This window comes from Equus przewalskii, chromosome 8 (assembly GCF_037783145.1).
Source record: "Equus przewalskii isolate Varuska chromosome 8, EquPr2, whole genome shotgun sequence".
NCBI classification, from domain to species: Eukaryota; Metazoa; Chordata; class Mammalia; order Perissodactyla; family Equidae; genus Equus; species Equus przewalskii.
The window spans coordinates 49,363,720-49,380,033 of record NC_091838.1 but is presented as its reverse complement, the minus strand read 5'-3'; the positions used below and the strand labels follow the sequence as shown (position 1 = coordinate 49,380,033).

General features: G+C 39.3%; 1 protein-coding gene across 16 annotated transcripts in view; it reads left to right on the top strand.

Annotated features, from left to right (window-relative positions):
* Window positions 1-16,314, top strand: part of UBR5 (ubiquitin protein ligase E3 component n-recognin 5) — a 123,721-nt gene that overhangs the window by 29,059 nt on the left and 78,348 nt on the right. For all 16 annotated transcript variants that reach the window (XM_070630710.1, XM_070630712.1, XM_070630705.1 and 13 more), the window contains 4 exons: window positions 12,969-13,013; window positions 13,885-13,966; window positions 14,429-14,505; window positions 15,229-15,348. Coding sequence is in view for 12 of the 16 variants with exons in the window: in XM_070630705.1 (XP_070486806.1) it covers window positions 12,969-13,013; window positions 13,885-13,966; window positions 14,429-14,505; window positions 15,229-15,348 (324 nt within the window). In the remaining 4 variants the exon portion in view is untranslated. The remainder of the gene's footprint in view (window positions 1-12,968; window positions 13,014-13,884; window positions 13,967-14,428; window positions 14,506-15,228; window positions 15,349-16,314) is intronic.

The window sequence follows — 16,314 nt, the reverse complement described above, 5'->3', positions numbered from 1 at the left end:
TTAGGGATTGGTAGACAGATAGGCCGCTCTCCTTCCTAATCTTTCCCAGGATTAGCTCTGTCATATCCACACACTATTTAAAAGCACCAATGTGTTTTTTAGTGGTTGGGAAGTGAAGAGGGTGGGCACTGAGACAGGTGAGGGCCTCTCTGCAAGAGTGTCCATCTGGAAATGGAAGACTGCTTGTTGAGTCGGCATTGATTGGGTTGAGTATTTGTTGTTAGATGGATTGGAAGCGTTAATGGTGCATCCCTGAAGGCCAGATGTGGGAGCCAGGCATTTGCTATGGTAGCTGTGTTGCCAGAGCGGAGAAATTTGTGTTTGTTTGTGTTCCAGATTAGTAAAACAGTAGAGATCTGGTTGAGCCCTTAGATTTGGTGGTTTATAATTTTGATGACATTTGTTTGACTCCTTTGGTTTTAGATCTCTGGATTATGCCTAAAGGAAGGTTTTCTGGGTTAGAGACCCAATGTCAGGAAGCCAGTAGGTGCAGATTTCAAAGAAACCGTTTGATACAGCTTTCACTCCCCCCACCCTGAACACCGATGAGCATCCTTTCAGCAGTAAGGAAGATAGTTCGGCAGTTTGATTATAAAGTTCACTCGATTAGTCTGGCTTCATGGGAATAAAGATGCCCAGCAAGGTCTGCTTATTCTGTAGAAGGAAAATGATACTGAAATCCATTGCTGTCTCCTAAAAGTAGATGATTTTGAATCATAGTTAAAGATCTTTTATTTTTCCACTTAAAGGAATAAAAATACCTGTCCCCATCTTATTTTAATTAAAAAAAAATCTGCTGTAGATAGTTTGCGTTTTTTAACAATATAATTTTAGACAGAATGGGATTGTTTATGCTGTTTATTTTTTTTTTGTCCTTGAAGTTGATTAGATAAGAAAATGGGGGGGATCGCTTTTGTTTAGATAAAGAGAAAAGACAGGAAAGGCAGTGCGTCACCACGTTGAGCTCTGCCTCTTGGAGAGGCTGTGCTGGGCACTCTCCAGGGTGCTGGGGTAGAGAGATGAGTAAGACATGGTCTATACCTCAGGGAGCTTAAATCTCAAACCAGTGTCCTGAACGGTGTTCTGTGTGCAGCTTCAGTTTGGAAAACACAAGGCTAAGCATAGTTAAATGGGTTTCTATATTGTAGGGCTTCCAGAGTCTAATAGAGATGTGTGAATTGTGAATTTCTAAGAGGGGCTGTCCTAAGCGTTTCCAAAACCTGAAATAGTGGGGTTATTAATATCTCCTTAAATGGATTAGTAATCTTGTGCCTATTTTAAGCAATCCTTACATGTATTTGTGGTATTTTAGAGTAGTGATTTTCAAACTTAGTTGATAATCAGAATCACTTTGGGAGCTTAGAAATTTTTTTTTAAATTCTGAGTTGATAATCTATATATGTGGTTTTTAAAATTCAGAAAGTGTACCTTGGCACACAGTGGAAAGTTTCCCTTCCTGCTCTGTTCCCTAGCTGCCTACTTCCTTTCCTTGTAGGTGACTAATGTTATTCCTTCCAGAGAGATTTCATGCATGTGCCATAATTTATTTAGCCAGAATATAAATTACCGAGCCTTGTATTTGGAGATTTCTGATTTAGTAGGTTTGGGTGGGGCCTGGGAATATGTCTTTAAAACGTTCCCTGGACCTTGTGATGATTAGCCAGATTTAGACACTGTTATTTTAGATGGTACACATTATTTTTGCATGTGGCGTATTATCATATTCTTAAAACAACTCTGTGAAACAGATATGGTAACCGCCATTTTAGGCAGAGGTGGAAACATGAGAGCAGAAGATGCTAAGTGACCTCCTCAAGGTCCTCTTCCATCTTTTAATGGTAGAGCTGAGACTCAAAACCCAGGGCTTTTTTGGGTATCTAGGTAGGACCAACTGACTCTAATTTTACCTTTTCGTGGCTACAAACAAATGAAAAATTAATACAGCTGTTTATATCCAATTCTTCCTATTTTGCTATAGCATTAAATGTTAGAATATTTTATTGCATTACATGCCAATAGATGTCAGTGAACAGACTTTCTGTAGTTTGCATTTTAAGGCACTTAACCAGTTAGACTCATGTTATCGGTTTCAGGCACTTAAGCAGGCAACTGCACACTGGGCTTTTATCTGTAATTTTCTTCCTGATGATCTCTCCTTCCCTCTTCCCTTTGTTTCCACCTTCCTTTTGGCCCTTCAGCACATTTCCTAACACCAGATTAAACCACAGAGGAGGGAGGGAGGGAGGGAGAAAGAAGACCGTCTGTCCTCTAAGCAGAGGGGCCTGGGGGAGTCTCCCAGGCCGTAAAGTACTGAGTGATTTTCCTGTCTGGTAAACTCTTTCTGGGGATGATTCTCAAAGAGTTTCAGAGATTCCTCATAGTACCCCAGGACCTTTTGAATTAGGGTAGAGCCTCCAGAGGGGTTATTATAGGACGACATTCCTTTGGTGTGTTTTAAAAAACTTAGTCTCATCATATTGAGCATACCGGAACATCTAAAAATCTTAAAAAGAAAAAAAAGCCTATGAAAAGAATAAAAAAGCTGTGAACCCACCATTTTGAGGCAGTGTAGGACTCAGAGCCAAGACATATAAACGTCCATGCATTTGTTCAGTCACACATCTCTTGGCCTGCACAGTTACTAAGGATTTATTATGTGTCAGGTGCTGGGGATTTAGAAACTAGTAAGACATGGTTCTTGTCTTCATAGAGTTCGTGAGACGGTGAAGGAGACAAATACTCCGTCAAACAGTAGTTACAGCATAAGAAGTGCTGTGGAGGAAGTGTGCCCCAGGTGTCATTGGCATGGAAGGGGAGTTAAGGTTTCCCACAGGTTCTTTCAGCCTCACCTCGAGTGAAGAGTAGCTAGATGTGTAGAAGGCGTGGTGTATACGTATAGTTATTCTAGGCTGAGGGAATAGGTGTGTCCCCCCAAAAAGAGAGAGAGTAGTTTGTAAGGGTACTTTAGTTAAGGAATTGTGAGAGTATAGTGATGTTTGGCATGTAGAATGCTCTGGAAGAGTGAGGAGATGAGATTGGAGGTAGTAGGGGCGAGAAGAGGAGGTAATCTTTCACTCGTTGTGAAATAAAAACCCATGCACAAGACACAGAGAGTTACAGTGCCCCTGGAGATTTCCGGTTCCAAGAATTCCCAGACTTAGCTGTCACTCCCTGGATGCTCAGATTCCTGCCAGATCTCAGGATTCAAATTGGGCTATTTAGTTTGGCAACCAGGTCAAGCCAGAACTTGGTGGATTTGAAGCAGCAATATATATAGCAAGCTATCCAAGGATGACAAGTATAGTTCAGTGATAATGATAATGGCTGCCATTTATTGAGCATTTAAGTGCTTGGCTTTTCCAAGGTACATTACAAAATTACGTTTAATCCTTACAGCAGCACTACCAGACAAGTGGTTTTATCTCCATTTAACAGACCAAGAAACCTTGTCCAAGCTCTGGGAGGTTAAAGTACGCTTGCCCAAGTCTTCAGAGCCAGTTAGCAGTAGGGGTGGAATTGAAGCTAGGTTTGTCTGTCTGACTCCACAGCTTTTTCTTTTCCCTCTCCACCGTGCTAGCCCTCACAAGACTGCAGGTGTGGTTGCCGGGGCAGATGGATTGGCAGCTCAGCAATGTAAAACGGCTGTTTCAAAGGCAGTGAAACTGCTGCTTCATCTTTGATGCTAAAGGGCAACGAGAAGCCATCCAGTAGTAGCTCCGGTTTAAAGAAGCTTTCCTGAATCTAATGGCATCACGATCCTTGCTCAGGAATATAATCTCCTCATTGTCTTGTTTCTATGGAAAAATTGCATTTCATTATAGGTATTTTACTTGAGTTTACAGTTCTATGTCAAGGACTGAATAACTCGCCAGATGGCAGTATTTATACTGTGAAGTGCATCAGTTTTCTCCTGAGACATTTGATTTGCATGGAGAGGTAAGATTGGGTTTGTAACGATTTGATACATTATCTGCATTTGGCAGATACTTTAATGAACGATGTTGCAGATAGTCCGAATGTGGATATGGCCTAAGGGTGAAGAAGACCAAGAATTTTCTCTTGAAATTTTGGCCTGGATGCTAATACTTTTTAGATGGAGCTCTAAAGAAATTTTCTTATCCTGTCTGTTGGCACAGTTTGATTCTTGTATAGATGTATAGTCTTACTGTTAGGGAGTGAAATTAGATGAGACAGAAGAGCTTAAGAAATTGTCAGGAAGAATTAATGGATGAAGGCCATATCTTGTATTTTTTCTACCAAATTTCTTCTTGTCTATTTGGCATGTGTATTTCCCTTTTCCTGTTTTGAATGAAGCTGAAAATAACATTCTTGGTTTGGCTTTAAGGAAAATGACTCATTTTGTTGTGTTTAGCATTTAGTTTCTCAGAGATGTGTTTATCTTTCAAATGGCACAGTAGTTTGGGATTTTGGTCTCCTTTTCATTTTATTAGGAAAGATGTTATTTATGACACTATATATATAAGAGTTTCCAACCAGAATATTTTCCAGGTTAGGAGAAGAAATTATTTGTAAGTATAATGTCATTTTTTTCTATGATAGTTTGCAGAGTGTTTCTGTAACGTGAATTTTCTCATCTTAGTCTTATAGAAATCTTTGAACAGTTTCAACTGAAAACCGTTTTAAGGGGAATAGTTACAAGAATTTCCCATTTAAAAAATTTGTATCATTTTATACGTTTATAATATTTATTTAGAAACTTCTTTTCTTTTTGGTCTTGAATGCATCTTGAAGGTGAATGTCCTGTATCATTTATTTAGGGTAAAGTGAACACATTATATAAACTGGCATTTGTCATCTCCGTAAGCATAAAGTATGTATAAGTCCTACGTATAATTGTCATTCAGGAAGCTGACAGATGGATTTTCCCTCTACAAAAGCCATCATTTGTGTAATTTGGGGTCTTTCAAGAGTAAAGTCAGATGTTTGCTACTTGGCATAATTTTTTTTGAGTAGGCAAAAAGTGAGAAAAGTCAGACTGCTATTTTAGAAATTATCAAATCAAATTTAAAGAAATAAAATGTGGTTAAGACTTATGGCTGAGCAAAAATATATTAGGGATCAATGTACAAGCTGAGATTGGAATTATAAAACTGTGATCGTATTCCTCTTCACCAAGGAAATGTCCTTGTTCAGAGAGTGGGAGGAGTACTTCTGGTATCAGCCTCTCAAACCCAGAGGCCTGCAAGTGCTAGGCAGACAAGGGCGCCTCTAGTCACCAGCTCAGTTACCCAGAGGCCTGCAGGTACTAGGCAGACAAGGGCGCCTCTAGTCACCAGTGCAGTTGTTAGATCTCATTTTTCAAAAGAAGCTAGAAATCTGAAATTCTGCTTGAAATCTTCCAAGTTTAAATGTTAGCCAAGAATTTTTTAAATCTTTAAAAAATTTAAAATGCCGTGTGATTCAATATCATGTGTACATCCGTAGGCGGGTGGTTTGTGACATCTCCTTAAGGCTCCCCCTACCTCCTTCTAGTAGTTGACTGTAGCTTTTGCATGTAAGTCTTAAAGAGGTTCTTTTGTATCCTTGCCCCTACTGCCACCTACTCCCCAACTGAGAACCACTGGCAAGTGAATGACGGACGGACGCTCACTGCCCTTTTTGGGAGTTTAATACTATCAGGAGACAGTATTAAATTTTTTAATATGCTTTATGCTACTTCATGCCACTTTGCTGTGCCATTTTATATCTAAAAAGAATCATCCATGGATAAATGATTTATTCAGAGTGCAAGATGCACCAATGGGTTTTAGTATAACAATATGAAAAGTTCGTTGATTGAGTTTCAGATTCTACATTGCAGCCAACTTTTAAGAAACTGTCACTTGTTGAGTTTCGGTGTAATATCAGAGAAAAATATCTACAATGATCAGGAAAGGGTATTAAAATATTCCTGCCCTGTCCAACAAGTTGTCTACATAGGGCCAGCTTTCCTTCATATACTTCAACCAAAACAATATAGTGTGACATAGTGAATGCAGAAGCAGATCTGAGAATCTAGCTATCTTATGTTAAGATTGATAAGAAAGAGGTCCACAAACGTGTAAAACAGTCTCCCATCACAGTTATTTTTCATAATATATAGCTAATTTATGTCAATATGTAATGGGTTTTCTATTTTTAAAATAAATATTCACAATTTTCTTGGTTTTTACTTTAATATTATAAATATCGTGGATGTAACCCACATAAACAAAAGCTTTTTGGGGTCCTTAATAATTTTTGAGTGTAAAGTGGTCCTGAGATTAAAATGTTTGAGAATCATTAAAATACATTATGAGGGATTGGGAAGGGAGGCTGTTGAGAAGACTCTTAATTTATTTGAGGAGGTGAAAAATACACATCACATACAGAGATCCTTATGTACTTTTAGAGAAAACCCTTCCATAGGAGATACAAAAAAATAAACTTATGGTCTGCTTTCTCAAAGCCTTGAAATCTTCTGTTTTGTTTCTGGGAACATCTGTAGTTCCTGTTGGGCCGTTACAATATTCTTACTCCTTAGCTCCTTAATGTTAAACCTTGAAGTTTTCTGTAGTCAGCTGTGACAGGAGAAAATTAAGGACAAAATACAGAGTTTTTAATATAGCTAAATTTATTTTATTCTAGGGTTATGGCCTTCTTACGTTTTTGCTGTGAAAATGGTATAGTGATTCTTTTTTCTCTGTGTGTGTTGTCCAAATAGTTATATCGCCTCTCTCATTTTCCACCCACCTCACTCCTCTTTACTGTTCCGTGAAATCCCGAAGTTGGGGAGCCCATGATCAGGGTTAGGTTCAGATAGAAGCAGTACAAAATGGATTTAAAAAAGTGTATCTGAAAATTGAATGTCTTGAAGTTAAATTTTAGACATACAGTGAGAGTCTTTCATAAGCACAGAGATGAAGAGAATCATCCCTAATGTGCTGGTGCTTCTGGCATGGGACAAGGCAACCCTATTCCTTCCAGGCTCTTCCCTGCCATCCTCAGCCCCGTGGGCCAAGGTGGCTCCTAATATTTAAGCCACAACAGAGAGTGGGTAGATAGGGGGGAAGACTTTATCCCTTTACACAAAAGCAGATCCACAGGGCAGCATGAGGAGAAGTCTCAGTTGACCATCTTACACCCAAGACCCCTTAAAGGGGCTCCCCTGTGAGCATGCCTTAGGCGGTTTGCTGTTGACTTTCTCCAGTACTGTGTGGAAAGGGGCTTTGGGTTGGATGCCCTCTGGACTGGATTAATAAGCTTTCTCCAGGCTTTCAGTTTACTGGTAGGGGTGGGGATGTGCCTACTAGATGTGGCACAAGTAAATGACCATCGCAAAATGCTCTCTGCGACTTTGCCTGAAGCACAGCCTCTTCTCCCAGCGACAGTGGCTGGCAGGTGGGACCACTATGTGATAGCTTGAATGTATTGATGTTAGTGATAATGTGAACACTTGGCATGCAAAGAAGCAGTTCAGAGGTGGCAGTGTACAATATGGTGCAGCAGTTGTATAAAAGAACGCTGTGTGACAGTTAAGGACTGACTGCCCATACTTAGGAAAGTGTATGCTGATGTAGTGGAAAGACCGTGTTCTGTGGTTAGAGGTGGGTTTGGCTCCTGTCTCTACCATCTGTCCAGTAATAGGAATGTAGTTGTTGCTCCATGTTTATGTGCATTTTCATTGCTTTTTGAGTTTTCTGTTTTAAGATTTAGAGTTTGCTTTTGGAGAACTCCCAGAAGTATTCCTACTGTGTATCTTTTTCTACAAGAAAATAATCTGGACACAGGTTTTTAATGTACTGCACTTGGGTTTTGGCAGTACCTGCCTTCTCTCACATGGATGGCAAGAGGTGGGTTTGAAGACGTTTTCTGTGGGTGTCTATGAAGTTTAGTGTTGGAGGTAACCCCTACTGACTGTTGGCTTTTGTTTTTTTGTATGGATTATTAAACCCTTTACTCCAAAATAAAATTATATGTGTGTAAAAGGTTTATTCCGTGGGTGGATATCTGGAGGTTGGAGTGGGGTCACTTGAAAGGCAGTTTGCTAATGTGATCATTGGGTAAGTAGTGAGTCATTAAATGTTTCTCTGTTTTGCCTGGTCTGCTTATAAGAGTTATATGGGCAGCTATCTGAAAAGAAATCTGTATATTCACTTCTCTTGCTTGTTCTAAGCTTTAATTTGAGGTGCAAGACCTGGAGAGTTAGTTTTGTTGAGATTAAGATCAGGAACCGTTTCTGCCTCTGAAATGGATTGTATGCAAGTATTATTGTACCTTTTTTACTGTTGGAACTGTATCTAAAGAAGTGAAAGAGTGCAGAAAGACTCGGTAAGTTTTATCTTCTCTTTGTTTAGAGTCTGTGAAGCCACTTGAGACAGAAACCCCAATGGCGAGAATGTAAAGCAGACAGTGAAGGTCCTCCCTAAGGGAGAAGCCGTAGACTTCTGTAGGAAGAAAGTTAGGGCTACCCGGCGAAGTTCATGGAGAAGGAGGCATTCGAGCTGGGCCTGAAAATAAGTGGGAATGAGACCGGAGGAAATGTGTTCGGCACAGATTATGCCATTTTCCACCATGAAAGTGATTGCTGGTAAACCTGGAACATGATGGGTGTAGCTTGTCTTACAGTTGCGGGTATACGGAAACCATCATCTTATAGAACATGGGATGTCAGGGATAGCTTTCTGTCCTGGAGAATTGGAGCCTTTTAGGGATCTAAAGATGCCTAAATTTTTTAGGCTTAGAAATTCAGCTAGAAATCCATCAGTTTTCATTCAGTTTAAGGGTATGTGTGTCTGAACAGGCAGGATTGTTGTGTGGTGGAGCAGGCAGAGAATTATAATACTGTAGAACCTCACTGAGCGCTTTTGCCAGTTGAGGATAAGTGAGAAGATGAATTATCTTTGAAATTATTATGTTAAATTTGAGGAAAATGAGACTGAAATTATAGGGGATTTCAAGGGCAGCCATGAAATGTGTTAGCTTTTAGCAGGTACTGTTATACTTTGATTTCTTGTCTGTTACCACCAGTTTGCTGTTACTTTACCTTAGTGCTTTAAAAAGAAAATTCCAGCCTCTGGGTCTGTAAAATGTCTGTAGATTTAAAGGAATAAAATAGGTCATTAAATCGGAATATAGAATAAATCTTTGGTCTAGGAGTACCAAGGATTGTCAAAAGGTTGTTGCTAACCTATCCATTGTGTGTTACAGCCACCCCACAGAGGCTTTCCTGTCTGTCCCTCAGTGAGATTAAATGCTGAGTTAGGAGGTTATTTTGTAATGTTACGCTGTACTCTTAAAATTGTTTTCCATCACAACCACATGTAAAGATTTATTCTGAAATGGAATTTGGTGAACGCTAGCGTGATTTTCCTTTTATTTTAAAAACAGGGAAAACTTTTGTTAATGTTGCTCTGAAAGGAGATACAGTTAATAACTAAGCACTGTGAACTTTCGGAGGAAGAGCCGTGAGAGTGATGCGTGTTAGTACCTGTGTGGAGACGCTCGGTGACTTAGTGAATTAGATGAATGCGCTCCCTGGCCTGCACTATTCTGCAGTTCACATGTCTGCCGAGGACTGTGATGGTAAAGGGAAGCAAATACTCCTGATTTTATAGTTCACTTTTTTTTTTTGCTTGAAGGTTTCTTTGTTACTATCATCTGGGATCTATGTAAACTAGTGTGTAGAGGGCCAATTTAGTCATGATAACTGTCTTGAGATTTGAAAGAATGATATGTTTTGTGTAAATTTTGGGGATTGAATTTAAGAAATTTAAAAAATTTGGTATTTGGGGAGACAGTTTAAGTGTCCATGTAAAATCAGTTTGTATGTGAAAGTTTCAGATGGGTAAGATGAAATTGAATATGACAATTAGTAAGTGCTATTTCCATATAAACATTCCATATACATCCTCCACTGATGTATTTGCTTTTCATACGTTCATAAGAATTTCAGGACTGAAAAGAACCAGAGATGACTTATTAGTCTTTCCCCACGTAGATGAGAACCTGAGACCTAATGGGCTTAAAATGAGCCCAGTTAGTAGATGAGCTGGGAGTAAACCCCAGATTTCTTGCTCTCCAGTGGGTATTGTTTCCAGTACAAATAGGTGTACATTTCAGATGTGGTTAGGGGTCTACCATGATTTTTAAGATTAGAATGGTTTTTAAAATTAGATGGCAGTAACCATTTTTTCTATCCCCTAAGTAGCCTGAAATTTGCTATTGAGTTCTTGAGTTACTACTTTCTCACATTTTGATTTCCTCAGAGCTTATTTTAGTTTTATAAATATTGTGTATTGAATATTTGAAGCCGTGAAAGCAGCATTTAATTCTTAATCTCAGTTATTGTCCAGTTTTGAAAGACTTTGACAGATTTTATCCGCCCCCCATCCGGAGCTGTAAACTTTGCTGAACGCTCCAAAGACAGTGTTGGGCTAAGAAAGGAATGGAAATGAATGGTTTAGTTGTATACCAGTGAACGAGTACCTTTTGAAAGTGTCACTACTATGGTATTGGGAAGTAAAACCTTTCCCAGCATTTTCTCACTCTCTTGGCTCTTGTCCTGGTGAAAAGTTTTTAAATTGCTCATGGTAAATGTGGGCCGAAGAGGATCAGAGCTCCCGCCTCTGCTCTGGGTCTTCTGAAGCCTGTTGTTATTGCCCAGAACGGAGCGTCCCAGTTTATTTTTCTCCCGTTTTCTAGTCAGCCTTCTCTCAGGGCTCATGAGTTCCATAGTGCCTTACTCTTAGGATGTTTTATCTTGTCTTGGAACACAGAAGTGTGCCTTGTAAATGAGCAAACTGGGATTTGGTGAAAAAGCTTGACTTTACAGGATCAGTGAAAACACGTTTTTGTTAATAAAAGTAAATGCGACATTAGGCTACAAAAAGGTATTTTGTTGGGGGCCACATCACACTTGATCAGAGGCTATTCTTTGGGAGTTTTTGGGAGTGAGAATAAAGTCACCAGTGAGTATCTACTTACTGGGAGAGAAATTAAGTGTGGCATCATTTGAAAGTTATTCTTGCTTAGGAATAAGATTTGGTTACATCTTTACATTATAAAATGACTTCCTTAGGTTGACAAAAGTGCCTAGTTTAAATGAGTATTATGATATTTTATATTAATTCAAGACTATTTCTTTGAGAGAAACAACAAAATCATAATAGGTAATACGAGTTAATATCTTTTTGTTATGCAGCCTTTTGAGATTTTTCTAAGCATTCAGTATTCTTAAAAATGGGAGATGTTGAGGGGCTGGCCCCGTGGCCGAGCGGTTAAGTTCGCGCGCTCCGCTGCAGGCGGCCCAGTGTTTCGTTGGTTCGAATCCTGGGCGCGGACATGACACTGCTCATCAAACCACGCTGAGGCAGCATCCCACATGCCACAACTAGAAGGACCCACATCGAAGAATATACAACTATGTACCGGGGGGCTTTGGGGAGAAAAAGGAAAAAATAAAATCTTTAAAAAAAAAAAAAAAAAAAGGGAGATGTTGGGGCCAGCCCTGGTGGCCTAGTGGTTAAGTTTGGCATGCTCCACTGCAGTGGCCAGGGTTCGGTTCTTGGGTGCAGACGTATACTGCTCTGTTAGCGGCCATGATGTGCTGGTGGCCCACATACTGAAAAATAGAGGAAAGTTGGCACGGATGTTAGCTCAGGGAAAACCTTCCTCAGCAAAAAAAAAAAAAAGGTGGTGGGGAAGGAGATGTTATCCTTGTTTTATATATATGCGTGTGGAGTTTTTTTATTTTGAGGAAGATTAGCCCTGAGTTAACATCCGCCACCAATCCTCTTTTTGCTGAGGAAGATTGGCCCTTAGTGAACATCTTTTCCCATCTTCCTCTGTTTTATATGTGGGATGCCTGCCACAGCATGGCTTGATAAGTGGTACATAGATCTGTGCCCGGGATCTGAACCTACGAACCCTGGGCTGCTGAAGTGGAGCGCATGAACTTAACTGCTGCATTACCAGGCTGGCTGTGACATGGAGGTTTTAATTTGCATAGTTTTGTGTCATAAGGTCCTTTAAGAACTTGAAGCCCTGTCTTAAGTCAATTAGGCTTTCAGGCTTTTTCTGCCCTGTTGTATTAAATTCTTAGTAGATTTTCATTTCATGATATACGTGTACATTCAAGGATCTCTTTTGGCGTGTATAGCACAGTGTTTAAAAAGTGGCTTTCCATTGGGGCTGGCCCCGTGGCTGAGTGGTTAAGTTCGCGCGCTCCGCTGCAGGCGGCCCAGTGTTTCCTTAGTTCGAATCCTGGGCGCGGAGATGGCACTGCTCGTCAGACCATGCTGAGGCAGCGTTCCACATGCCACAACTAGAAGAACCCACAACGAAGAATACACAACTATGTACCGGGGGGCTTTGGGGAGAAAAAGGGGAAAAAAAAAAAAAAGTGGCTTTCCATTGAGCATTGGTTCAAATACTGGCTCTGCTGCCACTTTTTGTTATATAAACTCTAGAAGCCTCAGTTTCCTCATTTGTAAAATGGGATTAATATTATTGTTTAAGGGGCCGGCCCCGTGGCTGAGTGGTTAAATTCGCGCGCTCTGCTGCAGGCGGTCCAGTGTTTCATTGGTTCGAATCTTGGGCGCGGACATGGCACTGCTCTCAAACCACGCTGAGGCAGCGTCCCACATGCCACAACTAGAAGGACCCACAACGAAGAATATACAACTATGTACTGGGAGGCTTTGGGGAGAAAAAGGAAAAAAACAAAATCTTAAAAAAAAAAAGAAAATATTAAAAAAATATTATTTAAGTTGCTAATGGCATGGTGAGGGAAGGGATTGTAGAGTTAACTTGTGATCTTTTGGGGGACAGAAATCAAAGATAGTATAAAAAACATTCTTGCCAAAGCAAATTTTATGTATACTACTGTTAGAAACCCTCAAAATAATGGTACAAGTACCCATCACAACTGTTTTCTCTACAAAAGATCTGTACATGTGGTTTATTTACGTTTTGTTTTGCTTTTAAAGGTTACGGGAAGTTTCAGAGAAACTGAACAAATATAATTTAAACAGGTAAGAATTTTAAGATATTTTAAATTTCCTGACAAAGAACAATCTTTTTATTAGGAGAAAGAACTCATATTTAGGCAGCAGCTATTTAAGAGTATTTTAGGGGCCAGTCAGGTGGTTAAAGTTCGCGTGCTCCGCCTCAGTGGCCCGGGCTTTCGCAGGTTCAGATCCTGGGCACAGACCTGGCACCACTCATCAGGTCATGCTGAGGTGGCATCTCACATAGCAGAACTAGAAGGACCTAGAAGTAGAATGTATACCTCTGTACTAAGGGGCTTTGGGAAGAAGAAGGAAAAAAAGAAAAAAAAATTGGCAACAGATGTTAGCTCAGGGCCAATCTTTAAAAAAGTGAGAATATTTTAGGGGCTGGCCCCGTGGCTGAGTGCGTGCTCCGCTGCAGGCGGTCCAGTGTTTCGTTGGTTCGAATCCTGGGTGCGGACATGGCACTGCTCATCAAACCACGCTGAGGCAGCGTCCCACATGTCACAACTAGAAAGACCCACGACAAAGAATATGCAACTATGTACCAGGGGGCTTTGGGGAGAAAAAGGAAAAAAATAAAATCTTAAAAAAAAAAAAAAAAAGTGAGAATATTTTAATCTAAATATCTGCTTTTTATGAGTTGGGTCAATTGAAGTATAGTTTCTGTTCATACTAGTTTTTAAAAAATCTAGCATGCCAAGGAGCTGTAATAACTGGGGATATCATAATTATTATTTTCAATGATTGCTTCAAAATATTAGTTTTTTAAAACAATTTTTGCCATTTTGCCACCTACTTTTTTCTTCTCTTAATTGGTTAAAAAAAAACCTAGGATATGTTTATCATTTAAAAATAACTTTACTTGCATACTTTTCTTTTTTTAATTCTCCAGCCATCCCCCTTTGAATGTGTTGGAACAGGCTACTATTAAACAGTGTGTGGTGGGACCAAATCATGCTGCCTTTCTTCTTGAGGTAAATTGTTTAAAATAGAGAAATGAAAATGAACAGTTAAAATACAACTGTGTGTCATCATGTGCCTTCCTTTTTAACCATGGAAAACAGCAGTTTCTTGCAAGAGTTATTTCAGAGATCACCCAGGTCCATTTCCTTCGTGTGTAAATTCTCTGGTCCAGAGAAAGCTTACAGGATTTAATAGAGCTTGAAACCAGTTAGTAACAGAATGCAGAAGTTCACGATATCCAGTCATTTCCTTACTCTAAATTCTGTTAGACTGAGATATTTTAAATTATTTGTACTGCTTTCTTGATAGTGTATGTAAATCATATTTCCCCAACTCAGGTATGAGCACCTTCTGGAAGGGAGTTGTCTTCTGAATTGACAGTGATAGATACATAATCTGTTTGTTGAATGAATTCACATTTTAATACTATGTATTTTTACTTTGGAAATTTCTTCTACTTTCTTTGCTTTTAGGATGGTAGAGTTTGCAGGATCGGTTTTTCAGTACAGCCAGACAGATTGGAATTGGGTAAACCTGATAATAATGATGGGTAAGACGTTATGTCCTTTCTATTTAGTTAATATTTAGCTCTTAAAAGGTATTATATTGAACTCGTGTTTTGATTTTAGTAACCCTCAAGTTAAAAAAAAAAGCATTATGGTAGAAAATAGGTTTAAAATAGAGTGAAATGGTTACTTTGTAGTTTGATTTTAATTTTTCTGCAAGCACTGATTTTCAGCTGAAGTATTTAGCATTAGAAGTAGCAGAGGAGTGGATCATCGCTTAACAGAAATAGGTTACCAGAAGAATGGTGTTATGTGTTTAGTGGGTCCTGAGTCAGATCTGTTCTTTGATTGAAATGACTTTTTAGATCACATTTTTTCTCTTTTAATACTTGAAAATGACAGGGTCTTTAAAATTTTGGTCTTTGTAAGTGATGGCATACAAAAAAGGTTGCTAGATACTGTATGATGAGTTTCAATTGATTCTTTCTAAAGAAAGCATCATTACTTTAAAAATCTAAAGGATGCATTTGCAAGCAAACCATGAAAGCAGTTTCATCCAGGAAAGAACTCTGGATTGTTACGAGGCTGCAGGTTGTTGGGTTTGTTCTTTGATAGGAAGTGTGCGTCTCAGTGGGAGTGAGAGAGAATTACTAGACTGGCAGTGTTTTCCCACAGTAGGCCCTGGAGTGGTGAGGCCTGGGATTCCAGGCTTGTTCCTAGCATTTGGGGACTGTCCTGTGATTGTTCTACTTCTTGTTTTTCCCCAGGTCAAAGTTGAACAGCAACTCGGGGGCGGGGAGGACATCGAGGCCTGGTAGGACAAGCGACTCCCCATGGTTTCTCTCAGGTTCCGAGACTCTGGGCAGGCTGGCAGGCAACACCCTGGGGTAAGTTGTGGCCGGATGATGGCCTGCGGTGGTCTAGGCCACCGCCTGTAGTACGCTCTGAGTGATCGTCTTCAGTATCAGCTAGGGATGGGATGAGGAAACTCTCCTGAACTCTGGGCTGGAGCGCATGTTGCTCGTGGCGAGCCACCAGGATAAAAATAACCCACACAGGCTAACTACCATTACCCCGGGGCTCTTGACCTTTTAAAAATGTCTGATGTTTACATGCGTTTATTATGCCATTTGTGTTATTTAAAATTTTCAAAGATACCATCTTTTGTCTTATTTGTGACTTAATCTTGGGTAAAAAATATGTAACATTTATTCCTTTTTGGTATCCTATTTAGAAAAGACTACTACCTATTTAGTAGTTTTTTCTGAGTTAATATAGTGAGGTTTGAGAATCATGTAACTAAACCTTACAGGCTTTACTAAAGTTATTTTTACTTTTTAAAAATTGAGTTGTAATTGACATATAACATTATATTAGTTTAAAGTGTACAGCAAAATGATTCCATATTTGTATATATTGTGAAATGATCCCAGTAAGTTTTGTTAACATCCATCACCACATGTAGTTAAAAAAAATTCTTTTTCCTTGTCATGAGGGCTTTTAAGATCTACTCTCTTAGCATCTTTCACATGTGCAATATAGTGTTATTAACTATAGTCATCATGCTGTACCTTATACCCCATAACTTACTTATTCTATGACTGGAATTCTGTACCTTATTTTTACTTTTTAAATTATTTATGAAATATATACCTTTTAAACTAGATATTCAACTCTTCTTACATTTTATCTAAAATTGGTATGCTATCAAACTAAAGAAATAATATACAAATTCTAAGCCAGATGATTTCACTTTAGCTCATTTTATACCTTGATTCTTGATTTTCTGAAGTTACCCAATTGATGATTAGGTAATGCCAAATCAGTCAGCTTGGCATGTGTTCAAAGGCTGA